Raw genomic sequence first — 21,745 nt, forward strand, 5'->3', positions numbered from 1 at the left:
CAATATCTAGAGCTGGGATTTTATATGGATTTTAGAGGGGTGCTAATAGCACCACTCTTTCCTAAAATGAATTAGGCCCAATCGTTAGTCTCAACCAAAGATAAGGCCTGGAAACCTTATCCTTGAGACCTTGACAATGCCATCACAAAATTCAGCAATTACTGGATTCTGCCAGTTATGCCCCGACTTGTTTTCTATCGATCATTCAGTGCACAAATAATTGAACACATGTCCAATATGTTGGTGGCCAAAGTTGAAACGAGGGACGGCGAGCTTTTTAGACCATTTTTTTAATTTATTTTTTTAATTAAAGACCCCAAATGTGCGGAGTTAACGGGACTCTCTTAATTATTTAATTACTTTCATTGGGATAACTACTTCTATTCGTTATTAGTAGTATTATTATTATATTTGTGAACATTTCTCTTATGTGCTCTATAATCCCATTTTATTTCATATGACACCTGTTAATTAAATTTTCTCCTTAGGTAGAGTTTAGATTTTGCTGTAGTTATTGTTTTTCAATTAAATCATTAATGATAAAAATCTTATGATTCAATCGGAAAGGAAAAAAAAACCTCTCTCTTCACATATTTGTGAACTTATAAAAATCTCTTTTATCATGCTATTGCTTTTAATGTCCAATGCACATGCAATCTTGCTTTCATGCACGCAAATCAAATTTTCTAGATTAAAATGGATTCACATCAATGACAAAAAATTAACTCTATGATTTAATTCCCCCATTACCATGATCTTTATCTGCGCCATTATTATTAATTTTTGCACTTTCTATCAGATTATTATTAATTAACAAATGCTTTAAAATTTGGATGAACATTTTTCTCCGGGGCAAAAATTTGTTCACTAGTAAATGGTAAAATTTGATCCAATTCATGGTTTGGCTTGCTTTTGGTTTGATTATTTGTTATGTGATTTCAAGTGTCTTAATTTTTTTTTCCTCCATTGAAACTCGATTGTAGGAACCAGATGAAATCAATGATATCGAATTGGCCACACAGCTTTCTCTTCTTGATCTCAATGTAAAGGGAAAAAAGCATGGTGAAGTTTGTAAATGATCACTATTTTCTTTTTGCTAATTAATATTTTTATTAGCTAATGAAGATATCAGCTGCTAATTAATTAATCATTATTATATATACATGCAGTTGCAGATGAAGACGAAGAACTTGCTAGAGCTATCAAAGAAAGCCTCAGATCTTCTTCAAATTCAAAACAAATTAGGTGACTTATCGGAAAATCAAATTAAAATTTTTGATAAATTGAAGAAATTTTCACAATTAATTGTTAACCAAAAGCTAATTTACATGAAATTTTTGAATATATGACTTCACATGAATTGATTATTCCAGGTCTTGGTCCACGTCTATAGGAAGCTCAAGTACAATAGATTGTGATGTTTGCAATAAGGCGGTAAGCATATGTATAACATGATAAATTGAGGGGAAAAATGGGGTCTGATTACGGTGCAATTGTGGTACCGTATTATAATTGCATCCATATGTTGGATGCACTTAAATGAGTGGGGTCTACTGACATCCAACGGCTGGATGCAACTGTGGCACGGTACCACAGTTGCACCACAAATTTTCCTGAAAAAATGATACAAAGACTCTCAAATTTTAAAAACAAATATATATAAATTCTCTCAAATTTGGTCCATAATTGTTGACACTACACATGATGCTTGTCCACTCTCATTTTGCAAAACCAATCACGCCATCGTGTAAATTTTGAAAAATATGTTTTGTTGTATATCCCAAACAAATGAAAAGGACTAAACAATGAGCTGTTTATGTCCATTTCTGGAATATCAGAAATCTAATTGGACATTTGGGCAAGTGTCATTTTCCTAAAATTAATGAGTTTTGGTTCAAATTTCATTAATGCTAAATATTATTACATTCTCAAACAGTTATCACCAGGCATGAATTATTGTAACCCTGAATTTTGGAATCAGCGATTTTGCTACAACCATTTCAGTGATGGGACTCCAGTCTGCTGTGGATGCGTTAGATTGAAGGTATATATATAAAAGAAAAAAAAAATATGTATATGTCTATTCTTCAAAAATTAAAACAAATTAAAAATGTCTTTATTTTTTGGCTTCATATTGAAAAAAAAAAAAATCATACAATAAAATGAATTCTTTACTTTGTGTAGCGATCGGACTTAGAATATTTTGATCTCGGTGATGGTCGAACAATATGTGGTGATTGTTATTCTACATCGATCAAATGCACACAACAAATTGAACCTCTTCTAAATAATGTGCTGCAATTTTTCAAAGAAAAAGGCATGGAAATTCAGGAGCAAGTTCCCGTTTTCTTGGTCACAAGAATGGAGATGAGTAGACATACAAGTCAAGGAACAAGCCTTGGGGTAACTTTTTCAATATTTATATTAATGATTTTATTTATTTATTTCTTTAATTTTGCGTGGAAAGAATTTAAACTCGTTATATTACTTCAATTATGCCAAAATAACAAACTACTATAAGAATTATCGAGGTGTAATACTTTTATAGGTTGACTATAAAAATATACATTTTTTTTTTTTTTTGGTTTTCACTACATATAAGTGATTTATGATTAATACCGGAGCCAATACCATTCTATGTTGTCTTTTTTAGCATCCTATTGGATTCCATTCCAAATTAAAGTATCTATTTAAACTGAATTGTATATGTACTGACCTCTTACTTTCATTACAAGAGATCATCAAATTGAATTAATGTTTAGAGAATTGGGCTAATACTAAAAAATGTTTGTATATATTTTGCTCCAAATGAAGGAAACATTTTCGAAATTTACATTTCATGTGTGTGCTTTTGATCTATCATCATTTAAATGTTACTTAAACTATTCCCTACTACTTGTGCAAACAGCATGTTCATCCAAATGCCACTATATTTGGGTTAACTCATGTGCTTCCATATGGCAGTATCGATCTCCGAAGTGTAAGTAACTTTATCAATTTATTTTTTTCTTCAATTTGTCGAATATGATGTACATAAGTAGATGTCATCTTATTCAAACGTTTGTAAACGAACTTGAAGTAAAACCATAACAAAACAACATCATTTTGTAACAATCAAATGATGCTTTGGATGGAGGACAACAATTCGAACCCCCACAAATGCATTGTGGAGATATTTTCTTCTTCAATTAAAATTGAGTGAAGGTAGTCTTTTTTCTTATCCAAAAGTGAGGAGTAGACATCTCTCGAATATTTATGAGGGTTAAAAGCTGGGCAGAGCTCCATTAGTATTGATGTAAGTTGGTCCCAGCAATAGTTTGATTTGTAAATATCAGTTATAGTCTCATGTAATATGAGTTGTAGTTTGAACAATAGTCTCATGTAATAAAAAAAAATGATGCTTTGGATTAATTAAAGTTCAAGTTCACATTTTGTGTGGCGCGCACACACACAGAGATATTAAAATATAATTTTATTTATTTATTTTAATTTTAATTCTCATTTTATAAGATGCGAACAATTCTTCTTATAAGATAACCCGCTAGTCTGCTAATATATATACATGTATAGGTCACAAGCTCTTCACTAAGGGGAAGACAAGTTATTTTGGAGGAAAAGGATTATGAAGTAACTGGATGCAAAGCGACAATAATGGTTCTATATGGTTTGCCCATGTACGTACTTACTATATCCATCTTAAATATACAAATTTAACCTCAATTAAAGTTTTTTTTCTTTTAAGTATATAATTGTCATCATTACAGACAATTAATTAATTGAGCGTTTGTAAAACATACTCTGTATTTCATTATATTATTTTTTGCAGGTGTATGACTGGTGGGGTTTTAGCTCATGAAATGATGCATGCATGGCTTGGAATTCAAGGTCAGCCTTAATATTGTTATTTATTAGTTTAGTAGCAACTAAATTCGACTCCTTTTGATTATGTGAGCAGGATTCAAATCTCGGATGTCTTATTTTTTGTATATAAGATTTTACCAACTAAATTAGTTGTTACAGGCTTATTTAAATTAATATTGTAGGGATTCGGCGATTGGAGCCAAAAATTGCGGAAGGAATATGCCAAGTAATGGGGCATGAGTGGTTGGACTGGTTTGAATCTAAAGACCCTCAGGGCTCATACAGCTCTATTGAAGAGGCTCAATATGCGAGGAACTTGAAGAAAGCTTACAAGCACCTTGTAGAAGTCGATTCTTCTCGTGCTTATGGTGATGGATTCAGAGATGCTAAGCACTCTGTTGCTAAATATGGCCTTCGTAATGTTATTAATCATATAAGAAGATATAGAACTCTTCCTAATTAATTAATTTGAACTATACATGAATAATTGATATATTTATTTCCGGATTTCCCTATTATGTATACAATACAATGTGAATTGATAGGAGTTCAAAAGTAAATTATGTAATAAATTAATAATGCAATATTGATATCATAAAAGCACATAAGCCGAACTCATATTCAAAAGATTAATTCATATGAGATTTTTTTTTTTTTCTATCACCCATTGTCACATGAAAACCAATTTTTTTTTAACCGATCTTTATAAGTGAAAGTATAGTGTGGACTATTCATACATAACTAATACCATATAAAAATCCATAAACCTAATTTATGCTATATTATTAGCCCATAAACATAAAGGCATAAAATGCTATTAAACTAATATGAGATATTTTCTCTCTTTTAAATATTGCTTTCATATTAAAAAGAATGTTACATAAATTATTCCTGTAAGTAGAATGAGATCTTAGAATAACCTTAAATCATGGTATTAAAAATTAGGGAAAGGGAAAAAGAGAAAAAAAAGAAAAAAAAAGAAAGAAAGAAAAAGGTTATCAATGGGGTTAATTTTTTTGTGATGGAAATGAGAAAATCTAAAAGAGTATGCTCCAGAAGCTAAATTGTATTCACACATTCAGAAGGTGAAAGCGAAGTAGGTAGAAGTGGGCATGCATGCATATATGGTGTGAAGACTCGAAAGTATGCCAAGTTTGAATCAATGTGTTTCAGATGAGGAAATTAGACATCATTGATCTTGATGGCAACCCTATTTTATTGGATTTGGCCTCAGACGTCAATGTCCTAAGTAAATTAGTCTTTATTTGTAAATAAATTAAATCCATTATATATATCGTATTCTAAAGTCTAATAAGTACCGTCGGATACCCAGTTAATTATGTGGCTATGATTTTTTGTGGTATCATAATTCAACCCTTGTAATATATATATTTTTATTAAAAATTATATTCAACATCATCACCTTTTTATGTCCATAGTTAGGCATCGTTTGGGATTTATTATGTTGTGGTTGGGCTATCTACTACCAAACACAATGACTGGTGATCGAGTTAAAAAAAAAATTTGTGATGGAAATTAGCCTTTTTGGCTGTGTCATGTCGCAATTCTGCCGAATGAGACTTTTATTGAGTTTATTCAACACTAAAGATTTATTTGTTAAACGTTTAAATTTTATTAACTTCAAATTTTCTTTTAAATTTATTTATTTGTTTTTATATCTTATCTGATTTTTAAACATTTATATTTGAGTAAGTTTTTTATATGAATGAAAAAAGATCTCAATAAAAAATAAATATTATACTCTAAAAATATCTCTTTAAGAATATTTATTTTCTACACTATAAAACATCATTTTTTTTCTTTATTTTGATTTATGTTTACATAAATATCAAATTATCATGTTTAAAATATTTTTTTATTTATAAAAAAAAATACCACTAATATTCATATATTAAAAACTAAAAATAAATATATTATTTAAAAAATTATATTCAAACCTTTTTAGACTTAAAAAAAAATTAACATCCACTGTAGTCCGAACGCACCCTAAATATTTTTTAAGTAATGATATAACCACAAACTCTTGTATAAATTTATTTTGTACAAACTGATGTGGCATGATAAAATTAATTAAATTAAATATCACTTGGCTCACATAATTTATTTTTATTATTTTATATTTTCATTCAACCAATAAATTAATTACACGTCAATTTATATAAAATAAATTTATACAAAAATTTATGACTGTATTATTACTCATATTTTTTTTTATTAACAGTTTCACTATTTTTAGAGGCCACGGAACCTCCTCCATTTGAAACTGTCCCGTACTCGAGAGTCGAGTGAATCATCAAAACGCATCTGTCACTTTAAGATTCCAAGTTGGCGGATCGGAAAGACTATTTGGCTAACCTACCTACCTTCGGGTAAAAGGTCAAATAGTCATGAGTCAATATTGAACACTGAGTGCATAATGTCATCGTTTTTTTTTTCTTTTTTTTTTGAGCAACGAGCATAACTAACTTTTTTTTTTTTTCCAAATTCAATTATAATATTTTTAAATACTAATATAAATCTTACACCTGATAATAATAACAATTTTAATTTTAATTTAATTATAGTCTTCAGATTTTATGTTAATTCGACTAAATTTACAATAATTCACCAACCATTTAATTTTGTGAAGGAGGATAATATTTCAAAGCACACCAAGTACGACGATCCTAGTAAACAAAACGACAAATAATCCCTCAATTCGGGGGGTGAGAAAAAAAAACATTAAAAAAATCATGCGAGACACGATAAAATGTGAGGATATAATACGCACACCTGCCGAGCACGGTTCATAGTTCATTCTCAGACTCCACGCCGTCCGCTAACTTTTGCGCCGTCTCTTTCTCGCTGAATCCGTGAATCTCCCTCATCATGGCGACGACTCTGCAATTCTGCCGTGTTTGCGCGCGAACTGACATAGGTTCGCGCAGTAATAATCGCTCCGGAGCGCTGGCTCCGCCGCGCCGGAGGCCTGTGATCGTCAGGTGCTCCGGTGAAAAATCGCCGAGCTCGGCGGCGGCTATTGGTGCCGAATTTGACGCGAAACTGTTTCGGCATAACTTGACGAGAAGTGATAATTACAATCGGAGAGGATTTGGCCACAAGGAAGAGACTTTGGAGCTCATGAATCAGGAGTACACAAGTAAGATTTTCATTTTTCTTTTTCAAATTAAAATTTTTTTGTTACTGGATTTCCTCTTGTTTATTCAGTAGGAAATGAAATTATTGTTACTTAAAATTTCTTTATTTTAGCTAATAATTCACCTTAGTTTATATTTTTGAAATGGATACGTTAAGTAATAAAAACTAAAAAAAATCAAAGAAATTTGTGTGATTTTTACTTTTCATTTTTTTTAATCTATGAAAATTTTTATTTTTATTTTTTAAATTTTATTTCGGACAGCCAGACCAATCGGTGATTTATGTTTTTATGAACTCATCATCAGTTTGTGATTAACAAATTTTAAGAGAGATTTGTTAAAATCTTAGTGTTTCTATTTGTAGTTAGTGTTAATGTGGTGGCGATGATGTTTTATTGATTTCGTTGAGAATTCTTTTAGGTGATATTATAAAGAAATTGAAGGAGAATGGATTTGAGTATACTTGGGGAAATGTTAAGGTGAAGCTGGCCGAATCATATGGCTTTTGCTGGGGAGTTGAGCGTGCTGTGCAGATTGCTTATGAAGCAAGAAAACAGTTTCCTGAGGAGAAGATCTGGATTACCAATGAAATCATACACAATCCAACTGTTAATAAGGTCTTAAAAAAAATTAAAATGAATACTGCTTCTCTAATATTTTCAATTTAGATAATTTTTTTTGCCCTGTTGTTTGTTAAGTTGTTCATTTGTTCTTTTTCGTGGTTATGGATTGTAAAGAGTAAATCTGTATTGATGAAACTGTTATGCTCTTTGCTTCAATCATGATTTGATCCTTTCATTATTATATTCTAGTAAAATGATTACTGAGGCTCTTAAGTATACATGGCAGCGGTTGGAGGAGATGGCAGTTCAAAATATACCTGTTGAGGAAGGAAAGAAGCAATTTGATGTGGTAAATAAGGGTGATGTTGTGGTTTTGCCTGCATTTGGGGCTGCAGTTGAAGAAATGGTGACTCTGAATAACAAGAATGTACAGATTGTTGATACAACTTGCCCTTGGGTGTCTAAGGTACCCTTAGCTGAGACAGATCAGCTGCTATTATGATTATTCATTTGCCTGTTTATATCTTCAATCCCTCTTCATGTTACATATTATATATAAGTTTTAAAATTTTTGTGAAGGTCTGGACTTCTGTGGAGAAGCACAAGAAGGGAGACTACACTTCAATTATTCACGGTAAATATTCTCATGAGGAAACTGTAGCAACTGCATCGTTTGCAGGAAAGTATATCATAGTCAAGAATATGAAAGAGGTATGTTCAGAAGGTGGATTATATTCTCTTTTGCGGAGAATCTGTAGAGCAATATTAGGAGATATTCATTCGAATGTTTTTTTTCAATTGTGATTTAATCCAGGCTGAGTACGTGTGTGATTACATTCTTGGGGGTGAACTTAATGGATCTAGCTCAACAAAAGAAGCATTCCTTGAGGTATGAGTTTTGTCGCTTATTTGACTGTGAATGTTGACAATTTTTGGGGAGTTTTGCAGATATTGATATAGTTATTTGCTGGCCTACAGAAATTCAAGAAAGCTGTTTCAAAAGGGTTTGATCCAGATGTTGACCTGGTAAAAGTTGGCATTGCAAACCAAACTACAATGCTCAAGGGTGAAACAGAAGAGATTGGTTAGTTGCACTAATGCTGATGTCAACCCATCTGTTTCCAAGAAAGTTTTGGCTTCTGATATTTAAGCAATTTTCATTGTTCCAGGAAAACTAGTCGAGAAGACCATGATGCGTAAATTTGGGGTTGAAAATGTCAATGAACACTTCATAAGCTTCAACACAATTTGTGATGCTACACAAGTAATTTCTTTTCCTAACTCATCGTTTTTCCTTTTCAGATTTTTATAATTTTGTGAGTGATAGCACTTCCTGTCCACTGCATGTGTCTTAATACTCCTAATAAAAACCTGGAATGTTGAACTACGAATGCTAAAGCTAACAACATGGTTGACCATTTGTTTTCGATGACCAAACTGCTCCGCCAGCAATATTCAGCCACTGGTTAAACTGCAAGTTGTGTACCATTTTGTTGTGTTCAGTAAAATATAACCTAATGATTTTGGATTCAATTTTTGCAGGAGCGACAAGATGCAATGTATAAGATGGTTGAGGAAAAGGTCGATCTTATCTTGGTTGTTGGTGGGTGGAACTCGAGCAATACCTCACACCTTCAAGAGATTGCAGAAGACCGTGGAATTCCCTCATACTGGATCGATAGTGAGAAGAGAATAGGCCCCGGAAACAAAATAGCATATAAATTGATGGTATGTGTGAACATATTGAATTTTACTTGCATCAACAGAGTAATTTTCAAGTTTCAAAGTTTCTTTATTAATTATCTGCGCATCGTTATCTTGTAAATAGCATGGTGAGCTGGTGGAGAAAGAAAATTGGCTGCCGAACGGCCAGATCACAATCGGTATAACATCCGGTGCCTCCACCCCAGATAAGGTAATTTCTTCTGCATAAAATTTCTAAATAGATTCTTGCTTACCTTGATCTGATTTTTTCATTCTTGACTTCTAATTTACCATGCCATAACTAATTACATCATTTTCATCCGCTGGTGGTGAATTTTATAAGCTGTTTGATAAGATTGTTATTATTTTCCTCTGTGTTTTATCCAGGCTGTTGAAGAGGTCCTTAAAAAGGTATTCGAGATCAAGCGTGAAGAAGCCTTGCAATTAGCGTAAACTGAGGTCCAAACATACACATTATCAATAAATTTCGATGTGATTGTATCACTAGATATTGTAAAATTATAAACACAGCCCTCTGTCGGGTCTTTTATTAGTGCCCATCTAATCTGAAATTTATATTTTTGTGTAATATGAAGCTAGAGATTGCAATTTCTAACCAGCAGGATATTTATTGTAAAACTCCAATGAAATCACAGACAAGATTGGACAATTACTGTCTTGTTGAACAAAAGGAGAGTAAAAAGAATAGCACGCTTCAGAACAAAAGGAGGAAAAAGAGTAGCACGCTTCATTGAAAAATTAAGCATGCCTCCTGTATCAATCAATTGAAAGAATTTTGTGTACCAACGTCATCCCCCTGCAGTAAACCTCCTGATTCGAATCATCAATGATTTGTGTTTCTTCTGGTAATGAAATTTATCAATCATCTACTTTTAACTTTTATTCAAGTAGTTGCGGATCTGGAGGACCCTCCATCGTTTTCAGACGATCCTCAGCTTCCAAAGCCTGGCATCATTTAACAAGTTTATCAACAGATTAACTTTGATTAAAATTCAGAAGCTAATGTCATTCTTGGTACTGAGTCCTGCAGAATTGTACATTGAATTACAGAACCTTAGAGCTTTTGTAAGAGAAACTTAATTTACCTCTTTCTGCCAGTTAGTTTGAAGCATCCGAATCACAAGAACAGTTGTTTGAAATAGGCAACCGAGCAACAATCCTGACCATATGCCATTGATGCCAAGTTTAAATCCGTAGCCCAGCAAGGCACCCGCAGGAAGTCCGAAGACATAATAACACGCTATGCTTATCAATGCAACTAAAAACTGCCAGCCTGCGCCTACGGCCACCCCTGCAATGTTAAAGATTTTACGCAAATATGATTTTAGACGCAAATCTTGTACAACATTTTTCTGAACTGAAATGCTTAGACTGAGAATCTGTCGAGCGTAGTAGCAGTTACCAAGGAGAACCGCTTGGATGCTGTTGAGGAAGATTGTTGCAGCTAGAAAATATGCAAGCTTTGACGTCTCCCTTATGAGAATTGGTTTGTCTGTGAACAATTTGGGAAACTGGTTCTCGAATGCCAGAACCAAAAGAGTAAATAAAATTCCAAATGCTGCAGATGTTATTACTGACACCGCGATTGAGAATTTTGCAGCTTTTGGATGTCCAGCTCCAAGTTCATTAGACACCCGCACGCTTCAAGAGAAATCAGGATGTACTTTAATGAAAGCAGCTAGATAAATACATAAGAGAATGGATGATAAAGTTATGCCTTCTTTTGGGTAACAAATTACGCACATTCTCATGCCTTCAATGATTTCAATCGCAAAACTACTTTCTAAAACAATGGAATCAAATTTTCTTCTACTACTCAATTGTCATTTGTTCTACGGTGTCATTCAGTTAAAAAGTTATAAATCACTTAAAATTATTCCAAAGAAGCAGTGACTGACCTTATTGCTGTATGGAAACCTAAACTTATCATCAAAGTCCATTGTTGCAAGTTCATGCTGCCAATTCAAACCATGAGGAGGAAAAATGAAAGAGGATTTAGCAGGCTTAATACATAGAAACATAAGAAAACTCACCAAATCGAAATGGCATCTACTGCAATTTCTGGATTGTTTAGCCATCCTACCATGAGAATAACTGCTGTGTAATACCAAAGCTCCAAGCTGTTTGCACAAACATGTTGTGTGTGTCATGTCAATAACGTGGAATATCCTAAAGCTCACTAAATAACTCAATTCGAATAATTAATTACCATAACATTACAGCTGATGCAAGTGAGAGTTTCACAAAACTAGCCAATGACTTGAAAGCCCTCAAAGAAAAGCCTGTCCAAGCATCTGGGAAACATCCAGAAGTTACATAGACTACTAGTCCCACGACCATAAGCCACAAAGAAATATCCCCAGCAATGGCTGCACCAACAATTCCGTAATTGAGCTTTGCCACCAGAATCCAATTTAAAAACACATGAAATATCAATGCTGCCATCGAAATCATAGTCATGACCCAAACTCTGCTTTGCGATTGCAGAAATTTCTGTATTGGAGAGTTTATAGCATAAGCAAACAGTTGCGGAACTATCCATTTAGAATACTTCCCTGCAAGCTCTGAAATTTCCTTGTCTTGGCTTAGAAGCTTTAAAAATGGCGTTGCAAAGATATAAAAAGGCATTAGGCACAAAGCTGTGGCGCCGGTAACAATGAATGATCTTTGCAAATAAATTCCAAGCATATCAAATCGTCCAGCACCGACAGCCTGACCAGATAGGGTCTCCAGAGCACTGCCCATCCCCAGCTAATTAACACAAATTACACCCAAAAACAGAACAATACCGAAATCAGTTCAAATTCAAATGAAATTTACCATTTCTTAGAACAGAGTATTAGCTTTCTAGCAATCAATTCTTCAGTTGATAACCTTTCAATCTCACATTTCATCTCAAGTATGACTATCAATCAAAATTATTACTACAATTTGTCAGAATTTTTAGATATTACAATCCTGAGTCTATTAGGAGTCTGAATTCATACATTTCTATCACAACCCAAGAGCATAGCTCAAAATCTACACCAACTAGTGGCCAGACCTTTATCTCATACCAACACAGACATATAAACACCACTTATCTATCACAATTCACACTCTCATTACAAGTTTTACATTCAATGTTATAAGTACAAGATTTCACAGAACATGTGTGACGAGACGAGTGTTGTAAGTTTTACTTCATACGCATTCACATCGCCCCAAAAAAAAGGGAAAAAAAATCATCTATACAGAATTTGAAGTAAATGATTAGCTACTCACCATGATTCCATAAACAAAGCCTTCAATGACATTTTGAACAACGGAGACGGCTGCAAATTCAACTTCACCCAAATGACCAACAAAGGCAGCGGTAACGAAGGTGATAGAGAATTCAGATCCTGAGGCTAAAATCACGGGGCCAGCAATTTCCCATATCTTCTTTGATTCATTCCAGCTTCTTTCTCTGAAGTTTTTGTGACTGCCCAAGTCATCATCTTGTTCCCTTGTCTTTGTCTCTATCTCAAATGTCTGGCTCTTCTCCGCCATTAATGCTGCTGTCTCTTCCTCTGTTTCTTCCATCAAACACCTCTCACCCTCGCTCACAGCCTGTAGTCTTTCTTTTAATGAGTGTGAGGATTTGTTTGCAGCTATTATTTGTGTGAAGAGTTTAATAAACACACGTACGTTGCATGCGCAACTTCCTCATTTGTACATTTTTTTCACAATGATTTTAATTTTTATTCCACATATACAAAGGGAGATTGCCAATTTCCACTATTGTTCTTAGGGAAATGGATAAACACACCCCCAACGTTTAGGCAAAGGGATAAAAATTCCTCTAACGTTTCAAAAAAGACATTTACACCCCAATTTATTATAATTTTACCATTATACCCTTTTAACATATAAAAAAAATTATTAGATTATCCAATTTATCTATATATTGTTAATAAAACTATAAATAGACAAGTTGGATATTATAAAAAAATTATAAATATACCCCCATTGCCCAATTCCTCTATTTAAATTTTTATCAATAACCATTTTTTTTAAATCTATACACCTAAAAAAATTGTAAATAAATTATAATTTTAAAAATAAAATTGGTTATTAATAACCAATTTTATTTAAACTTTAAACTTGTATATTTAACAATTCTCCACATATCAATCATTTAAACTTGTATATTTATAACTAATTTTCTATGTTATTTATTATGGTATTAATAACCAATTTTATTTACAATTTTTTTTAAGTGTGTAGATGTCTTTTTTGAAAATTGGTTATTGATAAAAATTTAAATAGAAGAATGAGGTAATGAGGGTATATTTATAATTGTATTAACAATATATAGACAAATTGGATAATCTAATAATTTTTTTTTATATGCTAGAAGGGTATAATGGTAAAATTATAATAAATTGGGGCGTACATGTCTTTTTCGAAATGTTAAGGGGGTTTTTTGTCCTTTTGTCTAAACGTTGGGGGTGTGTTTGTCCTTTTCCCTTGTTCTTATTTTTAAATACACTTTTATTTATATTTATTATAAATTAAATAAATCACAAGAATGGAAATGAAAATAAAAAAATTAAGTATTAAAAATAAGAAATATATGTTTTGATGTAAAAAAATTAATAATAAAATATTTTTCTTGTACTTTTTACATTCAATTTTAAAATATTATAAAATATTTATTATAAGAAAATATTTACAAAATAAAAAAGTACGAGAAAAAGTTTATTATTAATTTTTTTGGTTCATAACAAAATATAGATTTCTTGCTTTTAATACTTAATTTTTTATTTTAATTTCCATTTATGTGATTTATTTAATATATAATAAATACAAAAAAAGTGTATTTAAAAATAAGGATAATATTGTAAACTTATACTGTCAGTGAATTATTGGTTATTATAAAAATAATAAGGATAAATGGTATATATTAATTACAGTATGAGAAAATTTGACAAATTTTCCATATACAAATGTATAAAGTTATTTACCCCTAACTAGCCCTCAAATTATAATTATTACGATTTCGTAATCCATATTTTCCAAGTAGAGTCTCACGAAATCTTTCATCTTTATCTTCAATTACTTATGAAAACAACTTAAATTTATTATGACCATTTTTCATTGGCTGTCCACAAATTCTATTATCAAGAATCGTGGCCCAGCTAAATAATTTTGTTTGGTTAACCGTTTTAGTTTAAATCCTACAAAAAATTGATTTAGACATCGCTCACACTTCGATTCTTTTGAAAAATTAAATTGTTAGTGAGTAAAACTATATTAGGAGTAAAATTATAAATATATATAATCAATAAAATCATTTAAAAATCATCTAGTTAAATTATTTGGGACCACTATACCTTAATTAATAAATGTAATCTAATTTTAAATTTATATCTTAAAATGTGCGTACGTTTAATAAACATATTTGGAGGTGTTTAGTTTATGAAAAGATGGTTGGTAGAAATTTATCAAGGACAATGACAGGTATCTATAAGTTGGTATCATTAAAAGCTCCTTGATTTGAAAATTCAAACTTGGTAAGCTGTGAATTCAATTTTATAACAAACAGTGAATTTATTAAGTGGGTACTTGAAATCGGTTGGTTACTTTCTTTTTCGGTGCAACATTGTTGGATACAGAGCTTTTCTAAGCTATATCCACTTCTCATTGTAAAAACTTAAGTTTTTATTTTATTTTATTTTAATTTTTTTAATGTTTTCGTTCCTTTATTAACCCAGCATAAAAAAAAAGTGAGAATGTCAAATGAAAACTTAAGGTATCAAGAATGAAAAATTTTAAAAGCAAAAGTTATTTCAACAGAGAATGAGAGATGGCTGAAGCATTTTTTTTCAAGTCTTGGCCAACTGTTATTTGATTCATTGTAACATAGTGGGATTTGCCCTTATGAAATTGTTACTCAAGTTGGTGATGAAGGAATAATCGTGATAAGAATAAAGCAAAAAGAGAAACGTAATCATAAAGAATGGTATAGTATTCTATTAATCTTTCTGTCTTGAAGTTCAAAGAATAATGTATGGTCAGTATAATATTTGATGAATAATAATAAAGCTGGAAATAAGGAATACAAATCATATAATCTCAACACTAGGATTTTTGAACTCATAAACAACCAGATATTTTATGCTTGCAAGTATAATTTCAACTCCTCTGCCATACTGTTGATTCTGTTGATGAATTGAGTTGCGATCGCAGTGCTTCTTGCTTGTTTCTCATAGAACCAATAATGAATTATACTTCCAAAAATCGCAACTTCACCTGTGTATGAGATAAAAAACTGATGCAAGTTGTGAGCATTAGAGCACCAAAACCAGCATACACGATTGGTACTCAAGGGTCAGTCTGAAAGCAACCAACAAGGATTCATTCTAGTGTAATTAATTTATAAAATAGATACAATTACAAATTGTATTGTATGCATTAAATTAAAAGTTAACTTCAGGTCAAGACCAGTACTCCCGATAGCATCTACAATAACAATTTTTGTGCCATCAATGTCAATTGCAAGCTTAGAGTTAGGTCGTCTGACTCCTGCGAATTTCCCTTCTTGTTCATATATGACTAATGATTGCAGATCACGAGCAAGCATTGATCTAAAATTAAACAAGATGGAAGAACAAACTACGCGCTCACTGAACTTCAAAATTATAGAGGAAGGAAAAGTAAGTACTGAATTCTTGCCTAAAATGTAAGTGTGAAAGAAATACATACCTTCCCTCCACATTAGAAGAATTAACATCTCCAAGAGGTAAGAAAGTCCCAAACAGCTTTTTGTCTCCATTGACTTTTAGAGGTGCCATTGCCAAATTGAAAGGTCCTTCATCATTCTTAAGTACCTGCAGTGCCGAAAAACTCCAAACCGTCTGATATATCGTGATCCCACCATACCTTGAAGGGGCAATTACACTTATTGTTTTCTTCATCACCTCCTTCCCCTCAATGTCAAATAGAGAAAGATCACTGCGAAACTGCTTCACCAGTAAACCGGAAGAAAAACTTAAAATGAAAGTAAAACATCACATTTGAACCAAAGAATTTTTGGAGTTTCACAAGTTGGATAAAAAAAGAAATGATAGTTAGCAGCAAATCTTTATGAAGATCTTGATCAGACCATGCTTATAATGCACAATACGTACCTAGAACTCCTTATAAGGTCCCCCTTCCTTTATGCTAGTTACTAGACAAGAAAATTGAAACTCACCTCTCCACTATCGTAGTGATCCATGTAGAATTTATTGACATGAACCTCAGTGCTGAAAGCATCAGTAGGAGTAGAAAGAAATCCATTTGGGCCTAACACTCACCCACGACAAAATTCAGCACTTCTGGAATCGTAACGGAACTCCTGAAGCTCCCAATTGCAGTAGGAGTTCCACCTACCATTGTCAGCAGCATCGCCAAATGTACTCCAATAGGGGCAAAACCGACCAACGAGTGCTTTAAAGGCATACAAGGACGGTCCTTTCAAGAGTACCTGTAATCGCAAAAGGCAAGCATAATCAGCAGGAAATCTTGCATATAATGCAGCAATGTACGAGGAACAAAAATGATATGAGTGCTTATTATTGAAAAAAAAAAGTTACAGTCAATGCACTATGCATTTAAGTGAGACATTAGGAATATAATTGATTTTGTTCAAACATAAATTGGTCTGTCATGATGACTGCTGGTACCTAAAATAAGTTTGTCAGTACCTGTTGATGACTCAAATACTATTTAATCTCCAAGGAACTTAGACTTTACAAGTATTAACAAGTGAAATCTCAATTTCATGAGTGTCAATGAATAATGCTGTTAAAAAAGCAAGTCTACCCAGAAAAAGAACATCAAATATTATTTTTGCACTGAATTGGTCTATACATAAAAAGTTTGGCAACTAAGACAATTTTAAGTTTTAAAGAGTAAGAACAGATGAAAGAAAACAAAAAAAGAAAGGATGCAAAATGACAACCTCATATCCTGCACCCATTAGAATAACACCGAAAAGTAAGAAAGGATGCAAAATGATAATCTCATATCCTGCATCCATTAGAATAACACCCAAATCTTGAAGAGATGGTCTCGGAAGAGTACTTGAAAATTCCTACTTTTCAGATTGCCTCGGTAGAATGTAAAAAACTCTATCCGCATAAATTACAGAGTTGTGTCAACAGAAAGCTTATCCAAATCATTTCCATTGTAGCAAAGGATTTTGGTAGAATAACCAGACCTTTTTGCAACCTTAATCAGGGTGATTTGTGTAATGTAACTGCAGGCCATGAGTGATAATCCCATTATTTTGCCTCAAGTGATAGAATTCAACGGATCAAAACCTGCGTAGGATAGCTAGGTCTTAACCTTTGAACATTCTCTTGTGAAATATATTTACTTTACTAACTAATTAGTAGATGCGATATCTTTGAACTATCATGTCGTTTATGTAAATAATAGTATATTTCACACATAAGTTTTTCCTAATACTTTTGAGTTCTCATGGTTACGTTCATTTTGGTGATGAACATCTACTTGGTTCCACAAGAATTTATAAGAATTGAGCCATAAACAATTCCCTTTGAAGTTGCCTCACTTCTCTCTTATATTTGTGATTTTTTAAATCAAAAGTAGCCTTTACTTTGCTTGGATTCCCAACACATAAGAAGCCATTAAAAGGATAGCATACCTTTTCTTTCTACAGGCATCATTATTTTCATCATAGGGATGGACATGAGGCTAATCCCTGCAGTGATCCAACAAGGTATTTTATAATTAAATTGTCCCTTTGAACCTAGTTCTCGGTATCTCCAGTCAGTTAAGTTGGGTTTTCTTTCATAAAATAAACATTTTATTCTTCAGGCTTTAGTCTCATTCCCCTCAATGTTTTTTTCTACTAACTATCTATTTAACACTTTGGTTAGTGGATCTGCAATGTTATCCTTTGACTTTATATAGTCAATAGAAATAACTCTAGTATAGAGTAGTTATCTAATGGTGTTATGTCTATGACGTATATATCTAGACTTATCGTTATACATATTGCTACGTTCCCTTCCAATTATGGATTAACTATCACAATATATGCAAATTGCTGGTACAAGCTTTACCCATTTTGGAATATCATTTAAAAAATTCCCTAGCCATTCTGCCTCTTTACCACATTTTTCTAATGCGATGAATTCATATTCCATTATTGACTTGGCTATCATTGTTTATTTGGATGATTTTCATGAAACGACAACACCTGCTAGTTTAAACACGTAGCCACTGGTAGACTTTGAGTCTTTCACATCAAATATCCAGTTTGCATCATTGTACCCTTCTGGTATAACTAGATAATAGTATAATGTAGCTCATATTTACGAGTATAGTGTAAGCATATGAGTACTCTTACTATAGCTTTCCAGTGATCGGCAATTGGATTACTCATATAGCTAGTAAGTTTGCTTACTGTATAAACTAAGTTTGGCCTTATACAACTTGTTAGGTACATCAGACTGTTTATCACTCTACATTCTTCCACTTGAGAGAACCTTCACCTCTATTCGTAGATAGATGCAAACTTGTATCCAGAGGTGTTCTTGGCCCAACATAATCTTCTTTGTTGAATTTTCTAAGAATTTTATCCATATAATGTGATTGATTCAGAATAAGTTTTTTAGACGTCTTTCAAATTTTTATTCCCAAAATGACATTTGCTAGAGCCGTGTTTTTCATGTCAAAACTAGACTTCAACATATTATTGGTAAATATGATCATTTTGTCATCACTCCCAACAATTAACATTTCATCAACGTAAAGACATAAAATGACATAGCCATTTTCTACCTTTTTGATGTATATATATATATATATATATATATACATACATTATAAATGTTCAAATCTAGAATTTTAAAGTGTAGGAACGTCCGAGAAAATATATAAATCGTACGGTTTAAGCGCTTTATTTCATATATATATATATATATATAAAATGAGCCTCTTGTTCACTATCTTGAATTTCTTCTTGTTCTTGGTCCTCACTATCTTCGTTGATAGCCTCATGTGTTTGTTTAATCAAACTTGAATCTTTCTTGAATTTACATGGAAACACATGCTCAAAGAATGATGCAATTTTGGATTTTATTATTGTATTCTTATAAATATCTAGTGTGATATGCACTACTATTATGTGAATAACTTATGAAAATGCAATCAACAGTCTTTATTTATGTCTTTTTTTCTCTTTTTATGAAGGAATGACAACTTTAGCAAGACACCCCTACACTTGCAAGTATTTGTAGGAAAATACTCTACTCTTCTATAGTTCATACGAGTCTTTTTTGCTTCTTTTTAGGGTACCTTTTTAAAAGGATAAAACAACTTCTCCCCACATATTCTTAGGTATCCCAAAACTTATTAATATTGCATTCATAATTTTTTTGAAGGTATGATTTTTTCGTTTAGTAATCTCATTAAATTAAGGCGACTAAGGAGCTGTAGTTTGATGTATGATTCCATATTACTCAGAAAGTGACTTAAATAGAATAATATACTCACCACCTCTATCAATTCTCAACTCCTTAATTTCCTTATATAGTTTATTCTCAACTTCATTTTTATAGAGCATAAATTTCTCTATAGCTTTGTTCTTGCTTTTTATATATAGGTAATAAAATATTTATTACCGCACCTCGATTCTATGGATTTAAAATCATAATCACTATGTATTAAGCCAAGTTTCAATTCCTTGAAATGATAACCTTATTCATTTTGTTTCAATAGAAAAGTCACACTTATGTTTCGTACCAATTCGGAAAGTGGGTATATGATTCATGTTAATTAACTTATGCAAGGCATTATAATTAACATATCCTAATCTATCATGCCATAAATTAGAAAACTCAAGAAAATAAGCAAAAGAAATAGCTTTATTATTCTTTGTTTTTACAACTATTACATTCAATTTGAACAGCCCATCAAGTACGTATCATTTTCCCATATACAATCCATTTTTAGGCAAAATTATTTTATCTGACTCGAACACCATTCGGAATCCATACTTGTTTAAAAGCAATCCAGATACGAGATTCTTGTGAATTTCTAGCACGTACAAAACATTGTTTAGAATTACCTCTTTTCTAGAAGTCATCTTTAGAATCATTTGTCTTTGACCTTCTATCTCAAGCGTGGTTGAATTCTCTATATATAGCTTTTCACCTTTTCTATTACATTCAAAGAAAATAAACATTTCTTTTATCTGAGCATACATGTCAAATGGCAACAGTGTCAATCCACTATCTCTTAGATTGAAGTGCACCAGATCTACTTCAAAAACTACTCTAGAAAGATTAATGTCTAACATATCTTTTGACATGTCCTCTACCAAATTAGTTTCTCGATGTCCCTTTTTCTTTGGCAATCCACATTCCAAAGCCTTGTGATTCATTTTATCATAGTTGAAGCATTTCCTTTGAAATTTGGTTTGCTTATTGGAAATCCATCCTTTCGCACCTAGCTTGTTCTTGTTGGCCTTTCTATTCCTAGTACTTTGACTACATTCTATAGCATTGGCCTTAACCATAGAAATGACAAATTTTTTTTTTTCAGTTGCTTCTTCAGCTTAAAGTTTGATAATTAGATATTTAAAATTCATTTCCTTTCTTTTATGCTTTAGATAACTCTTGAAATTTTTTCATGTTGGAGGCAGTGAGAGCAGCCACTTAAAAGTTTCATTGAAATCCATCCCTTTGGGATAAATTTCTGCTAGAATAATTTGCTTGTCTTGAACTTGATTTGTAACAATTTTGAAGCCCATTATCTAATAATCTAGGAAGCAGCCTATGACATGACAAATTTCTTAGTACTAGCATCCTCAGTTTATATTTTCGCTCTAACGACTCCTATAGCTCAGTGGCTTTTTTCTTTCCAACATACACACTATGTAAAGAATTGCTCAAAGCCATTCAACATATAATTTCTACAAAGAAAATTGGAATGATTCCAAGCATTTATTGCAGTAATAAGAATCTTCCAAGATTTAAGGTGGTCAAGTAAAAGAAAATTTTTTATTGTTACCATTTGAAGTTCTTTTAGTGAATTTCTTAGGTTTTTTGCATGAAGAATAACTACAGAGACAACAGCACCAGTGCCAACACTAGCACACGAGATAGTAGGAAGAGGGTCAAAATTTCTCGTTTGCTAGCCCATATTAGTTGCCATTTCAACAAATAAAATCTATTATAAGATTATTGTGTGTGTTATTATTAATTAGCAAGCAATATAAGACTACCCACTTTGTATGCAAAAATATACTAGTTAGGTTCTTAGAAAAAACTAGAGGGATGATAGTGGTTCCGCTTAAAAGCCAAACTCCTTGGGTAATCTATATAGCCTTGATGATAAAACTTTTCTAATGTACTTAAGATTACTAATAAGTCTCTTACACACCTATCACAATTTTAT

At 32.1% G+C, this 21,745-nt stretch overlaps 3 protein-coding genes and 1 pseudogene across 3 annotated transcripts; 2 read left to right on the top strand and 2 right to left on the bottom strand.

Moving 5' to 3' along the window:
- Positions 1-2,319: 2,319 nt before the first annotated feature.
- Positions 2,320-4,324, top strand: LOC18035226 (protein DA1). The gene is made up of 5 exons (XM_024179687.1): positions 2,320-2,403; positions 2,909-2,980; positions 3,571-3,674; positions 3,827-3,885; positions 4,044-4,324. Exons 1-5 carry the CDS (start codon positions 2,320-2,322, stop codon positions 4,322-4,324), a joined length of 600 nt encoding a protein of 199 aa, XP_024035455.1.
- Positions 4,325-6,538: 2,214 nt separating this feature from the next.
- LOC18035222 (4-hydroxy-3-methylbut-2-enyl diphosphate reductase, chloroplastic) lies at positions 6,539-10,113 on the top strand. Its single transcript, XM_006423119.2, has 10 exons — positions 6,539-7,021; positions 7,440-7,636; positions 7,869-8,048; positions 8,162-8,293; positions 8,397-8,471; positions 8,561-8,666; positions 8,752-8,846; positions 9,125-9,310; positions 9,411-9,497; positions 9,674-10,113. The coding sequence occupies exons 1-10, from the start codon at positions 6,751-6,753 to the stop codon at positions 9,737-9,739; spliced, it is 1,395 nt and encodes a 464-aa protein (XP_006423182.1). The 5' UTR covers positions 6,539-6,750; the 3' UTR covers positions 9,740-10,113.
- A 62-nt stretch (positions 10,114-10,175) lies between these two features.
- LOC18035224 (protein DETOXIFICATION 33) lies at positions 10,176-12,955 on the bottom strand. The gene is made up of 7 exons (XM_006423120.2): positions 12,572-12,955; positions 11,517-12,058; positions 11,341-11,427; positions 11,206-11,262; positions 10,710-10,948; positions 10,393-10,598; positions 10,176-10,252 (listed from the first exon to the last, which is right to left on the bottom strand). The coding sequence occupies exons 1-7, from the start codon at positions 12,869-12,871 to the stop codon at positions 10,187-10,189; spliced, it is 1,497 nt and encodes a 498-aa protein (XP_006423183.1). The 5' UTR covers positions 12,872-12,955; the 3' UTR covers positions 10,176-10,186.
- A 2,601-nt stretch (positions 12,956-15,556) lies between these two features.
- LOC112096266 lies at positions 15,557-20,729 on the bottom strand (annotated as a pseudogene).
- Between the last annotated feature and the right edge of the window lie 1,016 nt (positions 20,730-21,745).

The sequence above is a fragment of the Citrus clementina genome, unplaced genomic scaffold, assembly GCF_000493195.1.
Source record: "Citrus clementina cultivar Clemenules unplaced genomic scaffold, Citrus_clementina_v1.0 scaffold_8, whole genome shotgun sequence".
In the NCBI taxonomy this organism is placed as follows: Eukaryota; Viridiplantae; Streptophyta; class Magnoliopsida; order Sapindales; family Rutaceae; genus Citrus; species Citrus x clementina.